Source organism: Oreochromis niloticus, linkage group LG18 (assembly GCF_001858045.2).
Source record: "Oreochromis niloticus isolate F11D_XX linkage group LG18, O_niloticus_UMD_NMBU, whole genome shotgun sequence".
Lineage (NCBI taxonomy): Eukaryota > Metazoa > Chordata > Actinopteri > Cichliformes > Cichlidae > Oreochromis > Oreochromis niloticus.
The window spans coordinates 14,819,961-14,836,517 of record NC_031982.2 but is presented as its reverse complement, the minus strand read 5'-3'; the positions used below and the strand labels follow the sequence as shown (position 1 = coordinate 14,836,517).

Sequence of the window (16,557 nt, the reverse complement as noted above, 5' to 3'; positions counted from 1 at the left end):
ACTTTCTGTTCTGTCATATACTAACTGAGGCAGAGCAGGAATTTCTAGCCGGGAATTCAAATGTGAACATGAGGAAGTTGTATAGCCATCTCAGTCTGTTTCTAATGAGAAAAAGGCCACAGAGAAAGAAAGGAGACTGGAAACTTTTATTCTCATTTTGAGTTTGACCTTATAAAACAATTTGACTGCCTTCTACAAGATACAGAAAATAGCCTTTAACTAATAATTCAAAGGGAGCTTCACACTTTTTACACATTAACTTTACTTTGTTAGTCTGAGGCGGCATTTCTGACCTTGTGGAAACAGTTATGTAATCTCTACTATAGCCTTTGAGGGACTTTCCAAAGATGGATGATATACACCTTATTTGTGGAAATGTAAGATTTCAGATCTTTTTCCAAGAAGACTAAAAGTTGCGGTATCTCTGCAGTAGTTTCAACCATTCCTGTTTAATATTAGAGTTATACCAACTTGATGCTGGAGGAATCACTGCAAAACCACAGGCTCAGCTCTGTGGCACACATGCAAAGTGGTGCTTCACCTCATCTGTATTCTACAGTTGATTAATTGCACAAAAGTAAATAAGCTTTTCATTCTTTCATCACTTTGTCTCGTGCTTCTGTCCCGGCCCATCTCTGTCCCTCCTTCTTTTCTCTCTCTCTTTCTGTCTAAGTCAGAAGCTTGGAGGCTTTGACTTTGATTAATGGTGAGCCGAGCTCTGCATTAAAAGCCAGGGGCTGCGAGTGAGGCCAGATAAAAGTGGAGCACAGGAGCAAGGGATGGGAAGGATGGAGGGGGGAGGGAGGAGTGCAGGACACAGTCACCAATCACTGTCACCATCATCGTCCCATGGTGACAGTGGGGGACGCAGTTGGTGGGGACAGCGGTGCTTCATTGGGCTGAACCTCACCCTCATATAGGCACGACACATTGTCTGTGACAGGCTCTTCACACGTAGCCTGGTAGGACCCACATACATGTGCACATGATTTTTTTTTCCTGTTCTGCTTTTCTTCCCAGAGCACAGTCAGTATGTCCAGTGGGACACAGCTGTTTTAAAAAAAGGTTGTTTTTTTCTCCCCTTCTCTTCAGAGAGGGTAGTGGAAGTGTATGTTATAAGGGTACATGTTAATATCACAGTATTCCAGTTGAGCCGATGTTTGAGTTCACTGAGAGTCTGTGTTGTGCTTTTGGGAAACAAGAACTGCATTAGTTATGCCAAACTAAATTGGTTAAAGGAGTAATAACAAGAACATCTCAGCTCTGGTACTGTATGAGTTCCTCTGGCACTAGTTAATGAACATAAAAGGCTCTGATTGGATGTTGTTCCTCCAAATTGGCCATCAGTGACGCACAACACCTGAATCGCTGGGAAAAAAAAGAAAAAAGAATTTCATTGCCGAAAATTCATGTTTTTCTGTCTGAATTTAGTTGGGACAAGGACTCAGGGCTCCCCTCTTCAGCACCCCCCCTCTTTTTTTTCTTCTTTTTTTTTTTTTTGCTGCAGTAATTTCTGCGTGGAGTGCCCCTCCCTGGGGTCTGTCAGGAACAGTGTGTGCCTGTGGCCGGTAATTGATAATGCGGCCCAGGCAGCCCTAGCCCTGGTCAGTGGAGCGTGAACTAGCCTGAGAAGCAGAGAGGCTGAAGTGCACTGAGGTGAAGCTTAGCCCTTACACTCTCTGTCTAGGGTATAGGAGCAGGAAAGAGGGAGGGGGGGGCAGGAGGTGAGAGCCAAGAGAGGCAGACGGAACAGAATCCATTCACACTGACAGGATAAACAGAGCCTATTCATTTGTTCAACATTTACATTTTACAAAATTATCTGACATTCAAATCAAGAAATACTAACCCCAGTCGAAGCTGGAGAAGCTGAAGAATAACCTTGGCTCCCTTAGAAAACATGATTTACGTTCAAACACATGTAAAAAGGTCAGAGGGGTTTTTTTTCCCTACTATAACTTGAATGCTTATCCAAGAGTGAAGTACACAGAGAAGCAAAAGAAATGGAATAATCACTAAGGAGTGTGATAAAAAGATTACTTAGTTGAGAGAGGGTGCCATTTGCTGCCTTTTGAACAGAGGAGTTATTCAGCAAGATGTGAGTGGAGACCAGGTGGAGTGATGACTAGGCCTCAGCAGCAAGCAGGCCAAGAGCCAAGTGGCTGATAGGCGCAAAATGTAGAGCATGGGCTTGTGTGGGGCTGTATTTATGCCTGCAAACATGGGGGTGGGGATTTCTTTCCAGGACTATATGCAAACACCAAGGCTTTGAACTTATATGAGCAGCAGGCAGAATATATTTTTTAATCAAAGTCGCTTGTGTCTTCACAAATTGGTTTGATGAGTAACTCTGGTTTGATTCATCCTTTAACTTTTAATTAGAGTCCATTATAGCAGCTTGAAGGACTTTATGATGATGGAGTTAAATCTGGGGCTTATTTATATATGTCATTACAGAAATTGATTTGTGCATTAAAGCTAAGCAGTCTGAGTTTTTATTAAATAATTTGTGCTGCTTTTGTTTAACAAAAAAAAAAGTTTCCTCCTTGATCACAGATTGATGCATTGGTACTGAGTGCTATAAGAAAACACATCCTGGTGCAGCATTTATTAAGAGTCTGACACTCAGCAGCTCCAAAGTTGTGAAAGAGCAACTACATGTTTGGTCAAAATAAAGTTTTAAGTTGTGTCTTAACTTTCTGATCTTTTCTGTTATTTCTGTGCAAATGAATGCAACTTTACAGCTTAAACAGATTTACAGTATCTACAATATGATATATGGATGTGCAAAGTAAAATGCAGCATATGTTCTCTGTTTCACTTTGCAGCACAGGCTTCAGTTACTGCAGCCTTGTGATTTGTGCCGTAGTCCTTGCTGCACTCTCTGCAGCACAAAGACAGCTAAATAAAGAGGGCTTGGCTTCTTATTGCTGCTTTGATGCCAAATTCAGCTGAAAAAAATGTGATTATTACATATGTTATTATATTATAATTCTCCGCATATTACAAATTAAAATATTAAACTTCGTGGCCTCAGTGTCCCGGCACAGCCCTGATTGATCCTGTCACAGGTAATAGCCTATCAGCAGCTCCATTGCCACATGACTGATCTGTCCCATTACAGCACAAGTAATCAAATTTTTACCTTTTTCTTTTAATCCTCCCCTAATTTCTGATTCAGACTTCTGTGTGGAGCCTTTATAGAGCCTATGACATAGACATGGTTGTCCACATTTATGCGAGTGTGTGGTTACACGTTAATCGGCATGTAGTCGTGTCCTGATGTTTCGTATGCGCTGGAAGTGTATTGAAAAAACATGAAACGTTGGGACATATTTTCCCCCTTCTGGGTATCCGGTCTTAATAGGAGGATTCAATGGCGCTACACTGACCAATCACAACAGTTACAGGTCACATCGACCTGACGTGTAGTTGCATTTCTCGAGAGGTGCGTGTCAGGTTATGTCGAAGGTTAGTGTTAAAAAGGGTTTCTGCTTACGACATAGGTTTCCCGCAGAAGCCTAAATCAGACATATCTGGCATGAAAAGACATTGTGGTAGCCTTTGGCTTGATTCTTTCAGCTATTCTTTCCATCTGTTACCAAAAAGAAGCACAATGAGACATTGACCGGTAGGCTCTTCTCTTCTGTCCTGTCTTTCTTGAAACCTGAAGTAGTATTTCAGTTTGCTCTGGGCTCGTTTTTTTTTTTTTTTTCCACACAGAATTCCAGACATTTGGAAAGTAAGCTCCAGCCAGAGGAAGGCAAAATGGGTCCCATGTGGACCAAAAGAAAGAAAACCCCCAAAGCATACGGTCAATGTGACGCTGTTTGTGATATTTAAAGTCTTAATGGGATTACATACATTAATACTACAAACGGGAGTAAGAAAAATTAATGTCAAAGTAGCTTAGATACTGCGGTCAGCAACAACACGACACAGATTCGTTAAATAACAGCAGTGACAAAAATAGTAAAAAAAGGTAATACTAAGCAGTAAGACAGAGGGACACCGCATCAGCATGTGACACCTTTTTTTTTAAACGGTAAAAATAGGATTCAATTTAATTTCACTTCAATTCATTTTACTTCACACTTGTAGTCCATATAAATTAAAAACATGCTTGCAGCTGATCAGATCCCGCTCTGGTTCACACAGAGGTCTTATCTTGAATGAAAAAAAAAGTCTTCTTAGACTTTCATCTAACTTAAATTCAAATATATGACACAGAGTTGTAAGATATAACACAGCACGCAAACATAAGCGCAGGCACATCGGCATGCACACACGGCGCAAGTTTTATCAAGTTTTATTTATAATACAATCTCTGAGCAACATGTGAAGCATGAAGAGGAGCACAGATGATAGCGGTATGACAGTTGCAGAGGGCAAAAAAATATGAGGTGAGCAGGAAATTGCTTACTGTCGGGGTTAATTGACAGCCCGTGTGTGTGCGTTCAGGTGTACTTAGGCTGAAGGATGGAATATACGGTGGAGCTGGGTCAAAACAATCACGGTACTATAGTGATTTGATTTTAAAGGGTTTCATTACATGAAAAAGATGCAGTTCATATGCAAACAGGGGCATTGCTTGTATTGACTCTGTCTAGAATGTACTGGCTGGGTGCAGAGCTTGCTTTTTTCCCTTTCCGCTCTATAATTTGGTTCACTAGGATATCACTGATACTGATATCACTAATAATAGAGTATACTGTTGCAAGTGAAAAAACAACAAAAAAACCCCCAAATCTTTTGGAATTACCAAGATGTCTGCATTGATTAATCATAATATGAAATGTTTCGTATTTATTTACACAGTTGAGCAGAAGATACAAATACTGTTATGCATGATAGGAAAGAAGCCAATAAGGGTTTTACAGGCCTCACATTTTCAAATGCAACAAGCAAGTGTACAAGAAATCAAACAAACACAATCTATGTGTATATAACCCGACTAAATGAAAAAAGAGAAAACTCATAAATGGTCCCAAGACTTTGTCTTTAATAACACAAACACTGATTAAATAAATAACATAAAATGCAAAGCGATTTCTACTGGATCTATTTTCAGTGTGTACTATGTTGGATGTAACAGCTGCTTATGCAGAAAATCCACAGTTTCCCTCGAAGCTGATGGTTTTGTAATGACCAGATTTTGATCAGTCAATGTTTTTTACTCAAACCTGACTGAATGAAAACATCTGGCTTTAAATTCACTGCTGTGGGGTCACATACTTTACTACTCACTCATTTATAATAATGGGTCAATTTCCTGAATTTGAAAGTATGATATTTTTGTCTCATCAGTTTAATGATTTTAAGCCTTAAGTGCTTTTTTTAAAAAGAAAAAAAGGCAGTGTTATCACTGTAATACGCCTCTGTAGTCCTCACGATAACTTGTGATGCAAATTGTGAATTAATGTGGAAATATTTTTACAGCATTTAAGATTGATCAGTATAAAAATGTGCAATATTTTCATTTTTTGATGACCTAGAGGTAGCAAAGACAGTCAATGTCTGTTTCCTTTAGTTTTACTACCTATACTCTGACTGAATTTTTAGAAAAAAATACATGTTTATGAAATTTAATAATGACAGAAATGAAAACAAGTTTTTATTTAAGTTTTTAAGTCTAAGTTAACACAACTGTGTGAATGAGTAGTCGTGAAAGAAAAGGGAGAACTGATCCAGTGCATCCTGTAGAGGCTACACTCATGCTCCTGAATTCTCTGCCCATCAGCGGACAAAATCTAACACAATGGTAGCGGGACACTTGCCAGGCTCGTGGTGATGGACCATTCTGGTAGCCAGAGTCCTGCTCGCTAGAGCTTATACTCGGCCCAAGTCCACGCCCACAAATCTTGGCCAAAATTGGCAGATCTGCTTTGGCTAAAGCCAGTTTATATTTGGTCCTGCGGTGCCAGAATATGGCAGAGAGCAGGCCTAATCGCTCTAACTCAGCTGCTTACCTGCTTACTAATGAGAGAGGCAGTTGTACTGTTTAAGCCGCTCGGTCTCTGAGAAGCATACTGATGGCGAAATAGTTCAGTTTGTATTTGTGCAGCAGCGTGATGTTTTATTTGCACATGTACAGAATTCAAAAGTGCACTATTTTTTAAAACATAGACCATCATGTTTGAAAGTATTTGGATTGAATTATTGAACTAAATGCACTAAAGCAAATCACCTAACTTTAGAGAAAGCGCTCTGCATTTAAAGCCACATTTTCTAACTTCACTTCCAGGTTTCATGAAATTGAGCCTCGAGGACAGACAAACATGCACAGAACTGAGCAATTCAGCTGTTTAGTCAGACTTACAACCCAGAGTTGCTACCCTTGCTGACTGCTCTGTTTAATTATCTTGAATTTGAGTATTTTTGAATAACCACCTACAACCAACAAACATTTGTGGGCGAGACAAATGTGTAATTAAAGCCAGTTATTATAGAAATGCACTAATTTTGTGTTACTCGTTCTGTCTCCTCCAGCTCCTTCAATAGTTCCCATCATGCACCAAATCAGCTCCACCATGAATAGCTTCACACTCTCATGGCCTCAACCAGAACAGCCAAATGGCATCATCCTCGACTACGAGCTGCGCTACTATGAAAAGGTAAGTGTGTGTGTGTGTGTTTCTGTAATGGCTGAAGTTCTTTTACTCGTGTCGCCTACTCTGCATATTCAACTGCATATAAATCCGCCCAAAAACCAAAGCTCTCCTTGATATCTCTGAGCTGAGTCCCCCTGGGTTGATAATATGCTCTTTCGCTGTGTTCACTCTGCCTCTCCCACTGTTCTTTGGTTTCGGCTGCTGATGAAGTGAATAGTTTGACCTCTGCTCCAGGCCCACTCTGCGTAGTGCAGCAACCTGTCCCACTGTGAAAATGCATTGCATCTGGAGGGAGTCACATCGACCCGTCTGCTCACACACAATACGTCTGCTTTATTAAGTCGCCAGTCCTACCCCACGGAGCCTATGCTGCACAAGTATTGACCTGTAGGCTTTTCCCAAGGCCTTGAACATAATGATACTGAGAGATTGGAGACTTTAGCTTTTTTGTTTGGGTCCTTGTTTGTCCTCCTCAAGCTGATCGATAGGTATAGCAAAGTTGGTTGTGCAGTTTTTTTTCTTTGTTTTTTTTCTCTCCAGTCCTTGTCATCCTAAGCTAAGATTTGGTGCACCTTCACCCATGTTCTGCTTTTCAAATAAAAGATAAAAAATCAATATAGTTTTATCAATGTTTTTTTTTTTTATTCTTTTTGTGTTGAGTTATTTACTTCACACAAACTCATTTTGGCTAAGGCTCTGCGATCAATATTCACAATCCCACCTTAGAATAGTTTTGTCACATTTAGCATTTTCTATCAGAAAGAACAACAATCATGTTTTTAAATAGTGTTTGCAGTTGGAAACTCAGTTATCCAATATTAGCTGCAGCGCTTGCTGTTTTCCCCTCTGGCATTGCACAGGTCATGAAATTGAATCTGATTGCGATGGCCCTGAGAAACCTTATCTGCCAGACAGCTTAGTGTCGTGTAAATAACACTTATACAGCCCTCCCATTAGCTCATGAATATCAATGAAACCTAATCCTATTGATGTTTATGCAGTGCATCCTCGCGCAAATAGACGAGCACTGCGTAATCACAAATTAGTGAATTAACAAGGACAAGGTTGCTAATTGCACTGGGATAGCTCAGGTGACAGACAGGTTGTACTCGACCCTGTCTGGCTCAGTCTTAATGCACCTACATATCCCCCTATGTTTTTGTGTCTATCTGGAAAAATACTTCCCCGTGTGACTCTGAGTAAGACACAGAAGGAGAGTCAGAGTGATTGCTTTGTGACACACTGGGCTGTGAAGATGAGATTTCCACTACGGTGGTCCTCTTCTGACAAGCTGTATTTTGGATCTGACGCGGCTTTTTATAGGTTCTGAACAGACACTTCTTCAGCCAGCCGTGGCTGTCCAAAGTGTCAGTGTAGATGTGTTTTTATGCCTGATTAAGCACCAACCAACCAACCAAAAGTGCAGGTGGTTGAAGTTTTCGGCCAAAAGAATCAAATGAAGCTAAATGGATTGAAGTGTAATTTCCCAGCCTGTTAAATTTCCCTATGCACATAAGTGCGTAATGCCATGTAGATTCTCTCTGTCACAAACCTTGGCGTGGCTTTCTCCTGTGTTTATCGTCCTTGCTTTCTCGCCTGCTGTAAAGTGATGATGTGGCCTTTTGAATATGAGAGTAGTCACACTGTTATGGTTATGGAGTTGATTTTCTCAGTGTGCCTGCCACAGTCAGCTAGTCCTTAGCACAGCAAAGCGTGAGCTGTCTTTCTGCAAACTCCATCTCACCGGGAGCCACATATACTCACTGACAATGGCAACTTCTCTAACAGCATGGCATTGTCACATTTTGTGTTGAGTAATACTTCAGGTTGTTCATAAAGGAATGATCTACTTCTCTCACAACCTTGTCATAGTACTTGTTCGATGCAAGTTTAGTTCTTGTACGCAGGTTTAATTGTTTTTGTTTTTTTTCTGTGACAGTGCAATACAGAATGTCATTGCACTGTTTTAAAGGGGGATATACATGCAAGGAAAAGTACATGCTCTGTGATGTTGTCTGCTGAGCCACCAAGACACCCTCTGGGGCCATAAAAAACATTGGTTCATAAGGTTGTCAGCTAGAGCTACAGGACTCAGGCTTAAAGCATGTCTGCTTTAAGTCACTCGCTGGAACTGCTAAAAAAATGTAGTCATGCAGTCAGTGAAGCAGAATGTTTCCACAGATCTTTAGGTTAGTAAGATCGTATTTCCTTCTTTATTTTTATTTTAAAAATACTGCTTTTGGGAAAGAAATATCTCAATTGCACCCGTGTCCCATATACAATACTGTGAAAAAGTTTCGAGCCACATTATTCTAAATTTAAAATGGTTTTGAGCTTTAGAAATAAGTGGCAGCTTTTTCACTCGTTTCCAGTACTTGTACCTGACAATTTTCTGAGGAATGTTTTTGTTTGTTTGTTTAAGCCACTCGACACTGACCTATGAATCATTCAAGCATAAAAAAGGCAACTAACTCAAGGGATGAACCCGTGTTGTGTTTACACATAACAGACAACTTAGCAAAGAACCAATTTTTAAATTACTAGCAGCGTTTCGCCAAAAACATATAATTTGTTCCCGTTTCTTTAGTTCAATCTGCAAAAAGTGACAGTCTGACAGTGATAAAATAGTTTTCGCACCAACAGGGTGATTCCCAGAGGTATTAGCTGAAAAGTTGGCATATCTTGGCATGGTGCGCAGTTTATCTTTAAATATTCTGAGGAAAATGAACAAGTGGAGGACAAAAGAAGATGTAGCAGGCCTAAAAGCTGCAGCAGCTGAACAGTATCTGTAAATCACATTCTTAAGAACTAGGGAGGAAAATTCAGGTGAAAGATGCATCTGGTCCTTCAGTTGATCCTTCTACTGTTTGCCGAGGTCTCATTAAAAAAAGTCGGAGTGAGAGGGTGGCTGTCAAGAAGTCATTCTTAATGAAATGGGGAAAAAAAGGCTGAGGTGTGCCAGATTACACAAGAACTGGACTGAAAAACAGTGGCAACAGGTTTCATGGAGTGATGAAGCCAAAGAAAATGAGTAGAAAGCTTTGCTAAGAGAGTTCAGGCTGTGTTGAAGCAGAAAGGTGCTCAAAAACTCTTCTTTATGCCTTATGAACTGTTTTTCCGTGTTTGCACATTTCATTTAATGATAAGCAACATCACTAAATGAATAACTTAATATTTAAAATTTCTGAAAATGTACTGCTATATAAAATGTTAACAGTAATGATAAAGCTGCAGAATAAGTCCAAATTTTCCATATATAGTAGAACTGCAGTTTAAGCTGTAGCTGCATATATAAAGTTGTTGGAAATGACTGCATTTTGACAATTTCACTTGAAACCTCAAGAAAATGCTGGAGGCTGTTCTCTCAACAGGCTTCGCTCGCTTCTTCAACCTACCTTCTCATTCCAGAGTAAGCGGTCTCAGGACTCTGTAAATTGGGAAGCAAGATTAAATGAGTTGAAGATTTGTAGAGAAAAAGTACAATCGCATGCTCTCGTTCTCTCCATTTTTCTCAGACCCCTTTTCCTCTGGTTGCCTGAAAATTTGGGGAGGGTGGAAATAACGCAGCGTAGCGGAGGTCAGGCCCTCCATTAAGGCTGGAGCGGAGCAGCCACCGGCTCTGGTTACTGATTGCTCTGCTGGTGTCAGAGAGAGGGTGTGTGTGTGTGCCGGGATCTGTGTGTGAGCGAGTGTCAGTGTTTGCCTGTGTCGGCAGCAGTCCAGGTGTATCCATTCTGGATGACAGCAGTACTGTCATGCTACGGTGTGACAAATTCGAGAGCAAATGCAAGTTTTATGGCATGTCACTATGATCTGCAACATACTGACCATTAACACTTACAACTTTTTGGGGGGCAGTCTTACTGCAAATCTCACCTTACATATAATTAAAAGGTCCTCAGAAGAAATAATTGGGAATGCATGTTATTCCTTTGTCTCTACAACACTTTTATGGACACACACACTAAAGTTTTCTTTTTCCTTTATTTCCTCATTGGAACGTATGCAGCACTCCCTCAGTCCCTCAGCAAGAGCGCACTCTCTTCTTTTCTCCCTCTTTGTTTGTCTCCCTACTCACTTACCGAACCTTCTTGTAGGTCTCCAGGTGAATGGAATGCATACAAAGAGAAAAAGAAAAGGTGCCTACAAAGAACAAGAAAAAACTCAAAGAGCAAAAACAAATAGGTTTCCCTTGAAACTTACATTAGATAAATTGAATCTTCTTGCTTGTCTTTTACCATCCTCATTAGTGTTAAACATGCAGCTTTGCAGAATCGCAATGAAAAACAAATCCGAGACCCTTTTTGTGTGGGGATAGAATTTACTCTTACACTGGTTTAACTTCTTTACTTTACAAAATCATTAAGAGACCCTGGGGGTCTTTAATGTCGTATTTTTATCACTACTATTTTACAATTTAAAAATAATTACCACTTCCCTTTTAGATTAGAATTCATGAGGCAGTGGTAATTATTTGCATTTGGAAATAAAACCTATCTAGTCTGAGATTTAAATTGTTGCCCCCTACTAAACCGGTTTTTCCCAACCTTAGGCAATACGTTTTAATTGGGAACATTAATAGAAGAGGTTTTTTTTTTTTTTCAAATATCAAAATGTTGTCTTATATACTCCCCATCTTTCTCTTTATGTGCATGTGTGTGAGTGCACCCATGTGTGTGAGCTTTTCAGTAGGACACTTGGTACTACCAAGTTTGTCTCTGTGCCAAGGAGCCATGCTGTCCATTTTGGGTATTTTTTTGTTTTTGTTTTTTAAAAACAAACAACCTATGTGTACATAGAGAGGTGTCTGTGTACACATGGTTTGTTTGTTTTTGCAGACCAAGTGAAGTGAAGTCAAATCAGGCTTTTTTTAATAGTCTTATATGACTACCAGTCACCTATAACAGACCCACAAGAGGAATTGTTTCGATTCAAAAAGTCACACAAAAATACAAATTTCCAGAAGTAAAAGGGGGACAAGTGGCAGAGGAAAACTGGGACTACAAGAGCAACGGGGTGTATTGGAATTTGAAAAAAAAAGAAGTGACAGTCTTAAAGTCTGTTAATAACAATACAATTATAATTGCTCTGGTAGTAATACAATATTTCTAATAAATATAATAGATTCTCCATAATGACTTCAGTTAAAACACATCCAAATATATGCAATGTCACTACTTTATATTAGTCATGTAGGGGGTAGGTTATTGGTGAGTTTGCTTGCTAGCTAGGAAATAATTAATAGACGTGCTCTTGTATTAACAACAGTCCGGACAAGAAACATCAATAAAAATGAATCAATTAAATCTGTGAACAATATTCATGAGAGAGAGTTGCCTCACTAAGTGTGTTTCAGTGATTGTATTGCATGTCGTAGAGCCCAAACTCCCCATATTGCTTACTCTCTGTCACCCCTGGCAACGCTTTTGATTGGCTGCTCCGCCATCTGCCTTCCCACCTGCAACTTTGTCTTTATTTAGCAAGTATGGGTGTGGTCCTCCTAATCCCCATTTGACTGGCAGCAGGAGAGGACCTCTCATGGCTGGAAGTCCCTCCTGGCATGGGCTTTCATTGGTTATCTCCTAACCTGCTGGAGTGCCAAATGCCAGCTCATTTTAAGTAGCAGATGTGGGTGTGTGTGTGTGTGTGTCACATAATCCCCATTTGACAGGCAGCATGAAAGGGCCATTGCTAGCTGGGGCTCCCCCAAGGGATGCTTGCCCATTGGCGATTTGCCATCTGTCTGCTCACCTGTCCCCCATTCAAGCTCAGCAGATGGGGGTGTGATTCAGAGAAATTCACGATGACTGATAAGCAGGAATAGGCAAATCTTGACCCCAAGTGGTCCGCGTGTACTGAACCATATCTTGGACCAGATGAATAGGTGACAAGGGTTTCAGTCTCTCGTGGGGCTTCTTGTGTTTCGCACCTCGTTCAAATGCACAAGCTGCTCCTCTGAAGTCAAGTTCCACAAGTATTTGTATGCAGCACACTGGTGAAATGACAGTTTGTGTGATCTCATGTACAAAAGGTCTGCGGAATGATTAAACTCTCTAAACCAGTTACATCCAGCATTCCGTTTATAAATATCTCTTTCCTCTCAGAGATAGAACGAAAGCCTGTTGGTGTGATGCTCTCCCATCCCTAGCCCAAACATTTGTCTTCATCAAGCTCAGAGTGTCCAATAAGAGTTAATGTGATTGCTCACATTATTATGTGGGGGGGCAGATTTCATAGCTGTGTTTACCTCGTCTGCTCAATGACAGAGCAACTGGAATGATTCAATTACACCAATAAGATTGGATAATGATTTTGATGTGGGTTCCTTCTGCCTCGAGTTTCTTATCGCTTCCTACCATCTCCCCCCTCCCCCTCCCTCTCTACCTTTATTTTTTTTCTACTCCACGGTGTTGTCATTTTTTTTTTCTCACGTTTTCTCTGCATACGCGTACATGTCTTAGAAGTTTTTCTTTAGCGTTAAACATGAGTTTAGTCATTACACTTAAGAAAAAGTTGCCTATATTTACGCTGCACTACTAACTCAAGGGAAATTGGCCCCTTTGCGTTGAACTGCCCTTTTCCTTCTCTACCTCTGTCAGCATCTAGCTATCAGCAGCTTGCAGTGGTGGGGGTTGTGGAGGTGCAGTCTTATTTTCTGGCTGTCATATTCACTCTGGGTTATGGGAAGGTGACAGGCCCTACTCATTACTGATCCCCAATAGCAGATACCTAAAGCAAGTCCCAGACTACACTGCAGCAGACTGCAGACTGCCTCTGTAAGAGTGAAAGTAGAGTAATGTGCAAAAATCTTGAGCCACCCCTCATTTCTATATATTTTGCTCCCACTGACCAATGTGCTACACAATAAAAGTACACAGAATTAATAAATAAACAAACATAAAATAAACAGAATTGATATTACAACACAAAATAAAAGCATCAATAGAATACAAGGTAGGATTAAACATGAGTGAAACAAAAGGATAAAAACATAATAATATACAAACTGCGTTAAACGCCAAGCCAAAGAGGTGGATCTTAAGAACGAATTTTAAAGATTAGCTGTCTAATAAGTAACAGCAATGAATTCCACAATTTGAGAGCTGCTATGGCAAAAGCCCTGTCCCCTCTGAGCCTCCGCTCCTCGGCACATCCATGAGCAGTTGGTCAGCTGAGCGACGGGGAAGGGCAGTGCAAGTGCAGCAGCTCAGAGAGGGAGGGCGGGGCAAGGCCATTTAAGCACTTAAAAACAAATAAAAGAATTTTAAAATGAACTCCCAAATGGACAGGCGGCCCGTGCAGTGAGGATAAAACAGGGGTAATATGCTCTCTCTTCCGTGGTCCAGTTAAAAGTCGGGCTGCAGCATTTTGCACCAGCTGAATACGACACCAACATATAAAGAATTACGCTAATCCAACCGAGTTGTGATGAAAGCATGGATTCGTGTTTCAAAGCGACCTTTCAGCAGAATGTTTTTTATTTTTACCAGTTGTCTCAGCTGACAAAAGCTGGATTTCTATCCTAAATCGATATTCCAATTCAAAAATCAATACTTAAAATAGAGGGAAAACACCTTATATGGAATGTTGCATGGGACGTGCAAGAATTTTTAAGCCATTCCTTTTCATAAACAAGCAAAATACTCACTGCTGGAGGAATTGGATTGAAAAAAAATAAATAACTAAATAAATCAACAAACGCAAACTTCAAAGAACAAAACTGAGGATCAAATGTTCAAACTTCTTGCAGTAATTAAATTACCTCATAAAGCACATCAGAAGCGACAAACCACGCAGTGCCGTTTTTTATGTTCTGACGTAGCAATTTCTCTTTGTAAACCGCAAGAAACGATTGCCTTTAATTACAATATTGTGCATGCGTGTAACTGTGTAAATGCTTTCATATTTTACACAGTGTGTTTTAGACCGTGTACGCGCTCTGTTGTGGTTTGAAATTTTATTTGAAGTTCAAACTGGTTGAAGCCTTTTTAAAAACTGGAGTACAAACATATTACCACTGTCTGTTTAATACAGCATTCACACCGAAGCCTTAAGGAGAGCTTTTGCCTCGTCGCTCCTGTCTTTGTTGTTTGTCTACTCTTCTCTACTATCGACTTCTATTCTTTCTCTGTCACTGATGTTTATCGGAAGCACAGAGCATTTCCTGTAACATGCGACTTAAAATTTCCTTTAAATTCGGGACCATTTCTCCTTACTATTACCAGAATACGTGATTCCATGATAAACTTGGTTGTTGTTTCACTGACTTGTGCTACCAGGAAATTTTAACGTTTGTTAGCTTAAGTCAAACTTACCAACGCTGGACTTTTCTGAATTCTGAATGGTGTGATTTAATACTTTCCAACTGACATCTTCTCATTAAGTTATCTCTAACCTGCTACCTGTGATTGTTGCTCTTTTCAGGACCATGCAGAGATTAACTCCACTATCCTGCGGAGCCAAACTAACACAGCGCGTGTGGAGGCCCTCAGGCCGGGTACAGTCTATGTGGTACAGGTGCGGGCGCGGACTGTGGCTGGCTTTGGCAAATACAGCAGCAAGATGTGCTTCCAAACCCTCACAGATGGTAAGGATTGCAGAGCCAGGAGAAACAGCTCTCCTTCCCTCTCGCTCTATCCTTCTCTGCCTCGTTTGTTTCGTTTCATGCACAATAGCTCTTTTTTTTTTTTTTCAAACGTTCTTGTGTCTTTGTATTTGTTGTTGCATTATTATTAGTAAGTGAGATAGAGGAGAGGCATAATGTTTGATTGCGCTTCCTATTTCTACAGCTAAATTAATTTCCCTCACAGTCAGGTTTGAGTGTGTGTGGGTGCTTCGGATACGTTGAACACCGAGTGTCTTTTGTTTGTGCAACTAACTGTGCTTGATCCAAAATGCTTAGCTAATTGGTTTTTCACCCAGCCCTTCTGTTGCTGGAGAGTTGTCCCAGAATGCGTAGCTGTGATTAGTAGTTGATGAGAGAAATTTTCTGCCATGCATGGTGGGGGGTTGTTGGAGAGAGAAAGGGCTGAAGATGGGCGGTAACACCTGGTGAACTGGCAAGGCTGGGGTTCATTTGTGTATGTGCAGGAAGGTGTGCTTGCAAAGAGTTGATGCGTATCATTTCGTCATAGCACTGCCAGGAAGTCAAATTGTTGGAAAATCACATGGCTGAGTCAAGATGTATTCTGCTGGGTTTTCATAAGCGCAAGGCAACAAAAATAGCAACAAAAAGAAAGATATAAACTTACGTAAAAGTAGTTTTTATGTTCTGCATAAGATTTCCACTCTTCGTGCTGTCGTTGATGGCTAGCCTACAATGCTTATTTGGCCATAATTCAAAATACATTAAAGACAGGAGTGACATTTCCAGACTCGCTGTTAAACAGCAAAGATTACAATGAATGAGATGGTGATGATCTTGAGGGAGGGGAAGATGGGAAGCATGATGATGGTAATTAAGCCAATCATTGTGGCTATTTACCTGTGTGCAGAGCAGATGTGGCACAGTCACTGCCCCATTTACTCTCCCCAATAGTTCCACATCAGCTTTCCTTGCGTATGAAACCATACTAGTGAATCTGAGCACATACATGCGCATACTTGATGCTCGCTCACACCAGCACAGCTTACAGTTCATCTGTTGGCTGGCTGCCACAGCACGGCATTCGTCGAGGCAAGCAGCAACACACCAGAGGACTGCCGGCAACAACACCCACATCTCTGCCGCCTACGCCTCTACCAGCCCCCCATCAAACCTGCTTCATTGCCCCATGAAGACAATAGAGGCACTCCACGTCATTTTTCGCAAAACATATAATCTCCTGTCTCTTCCCGTCAGCGCGTTTTCATTCACCTCCACGAGGTGTCATTTTGCCACCAGTGGACGCGCAAACACACAATCAAACAAATCAAACGCGACGGCGCAAAGTAAGGTGTGACGGAA

The 16,557-nt window shown here is 40.8% G+C and overlaps 1 protein-coding gene across 2 annotated transcripts in view; it reads left to right on the top strand.

Annotated features, from left to right (window-relative positions):
- Positions 1–16,557, top strand: part of ephb1 (EPH receptor B1) — a 154,848-nt gene that overhangs the window by 108,829 nt on the left and 29,462 nt on the right. For both annotated transcript variants that reach the window (XM_005476260.4, XM_013269921.3), the window contains exons 6-7: positions 6,490–6,614; positions 15,036–15,198. In XM_005476260.4, the coding sequence (XP_005476317.1) occupies positions 6,490–6,614; positions 15,036–15,198 (288 nt within the window). The remainder of the gene's footprint in view (positions 1–6,489; positions 6,615–15,035; positions 15,199–16,557) is intronic.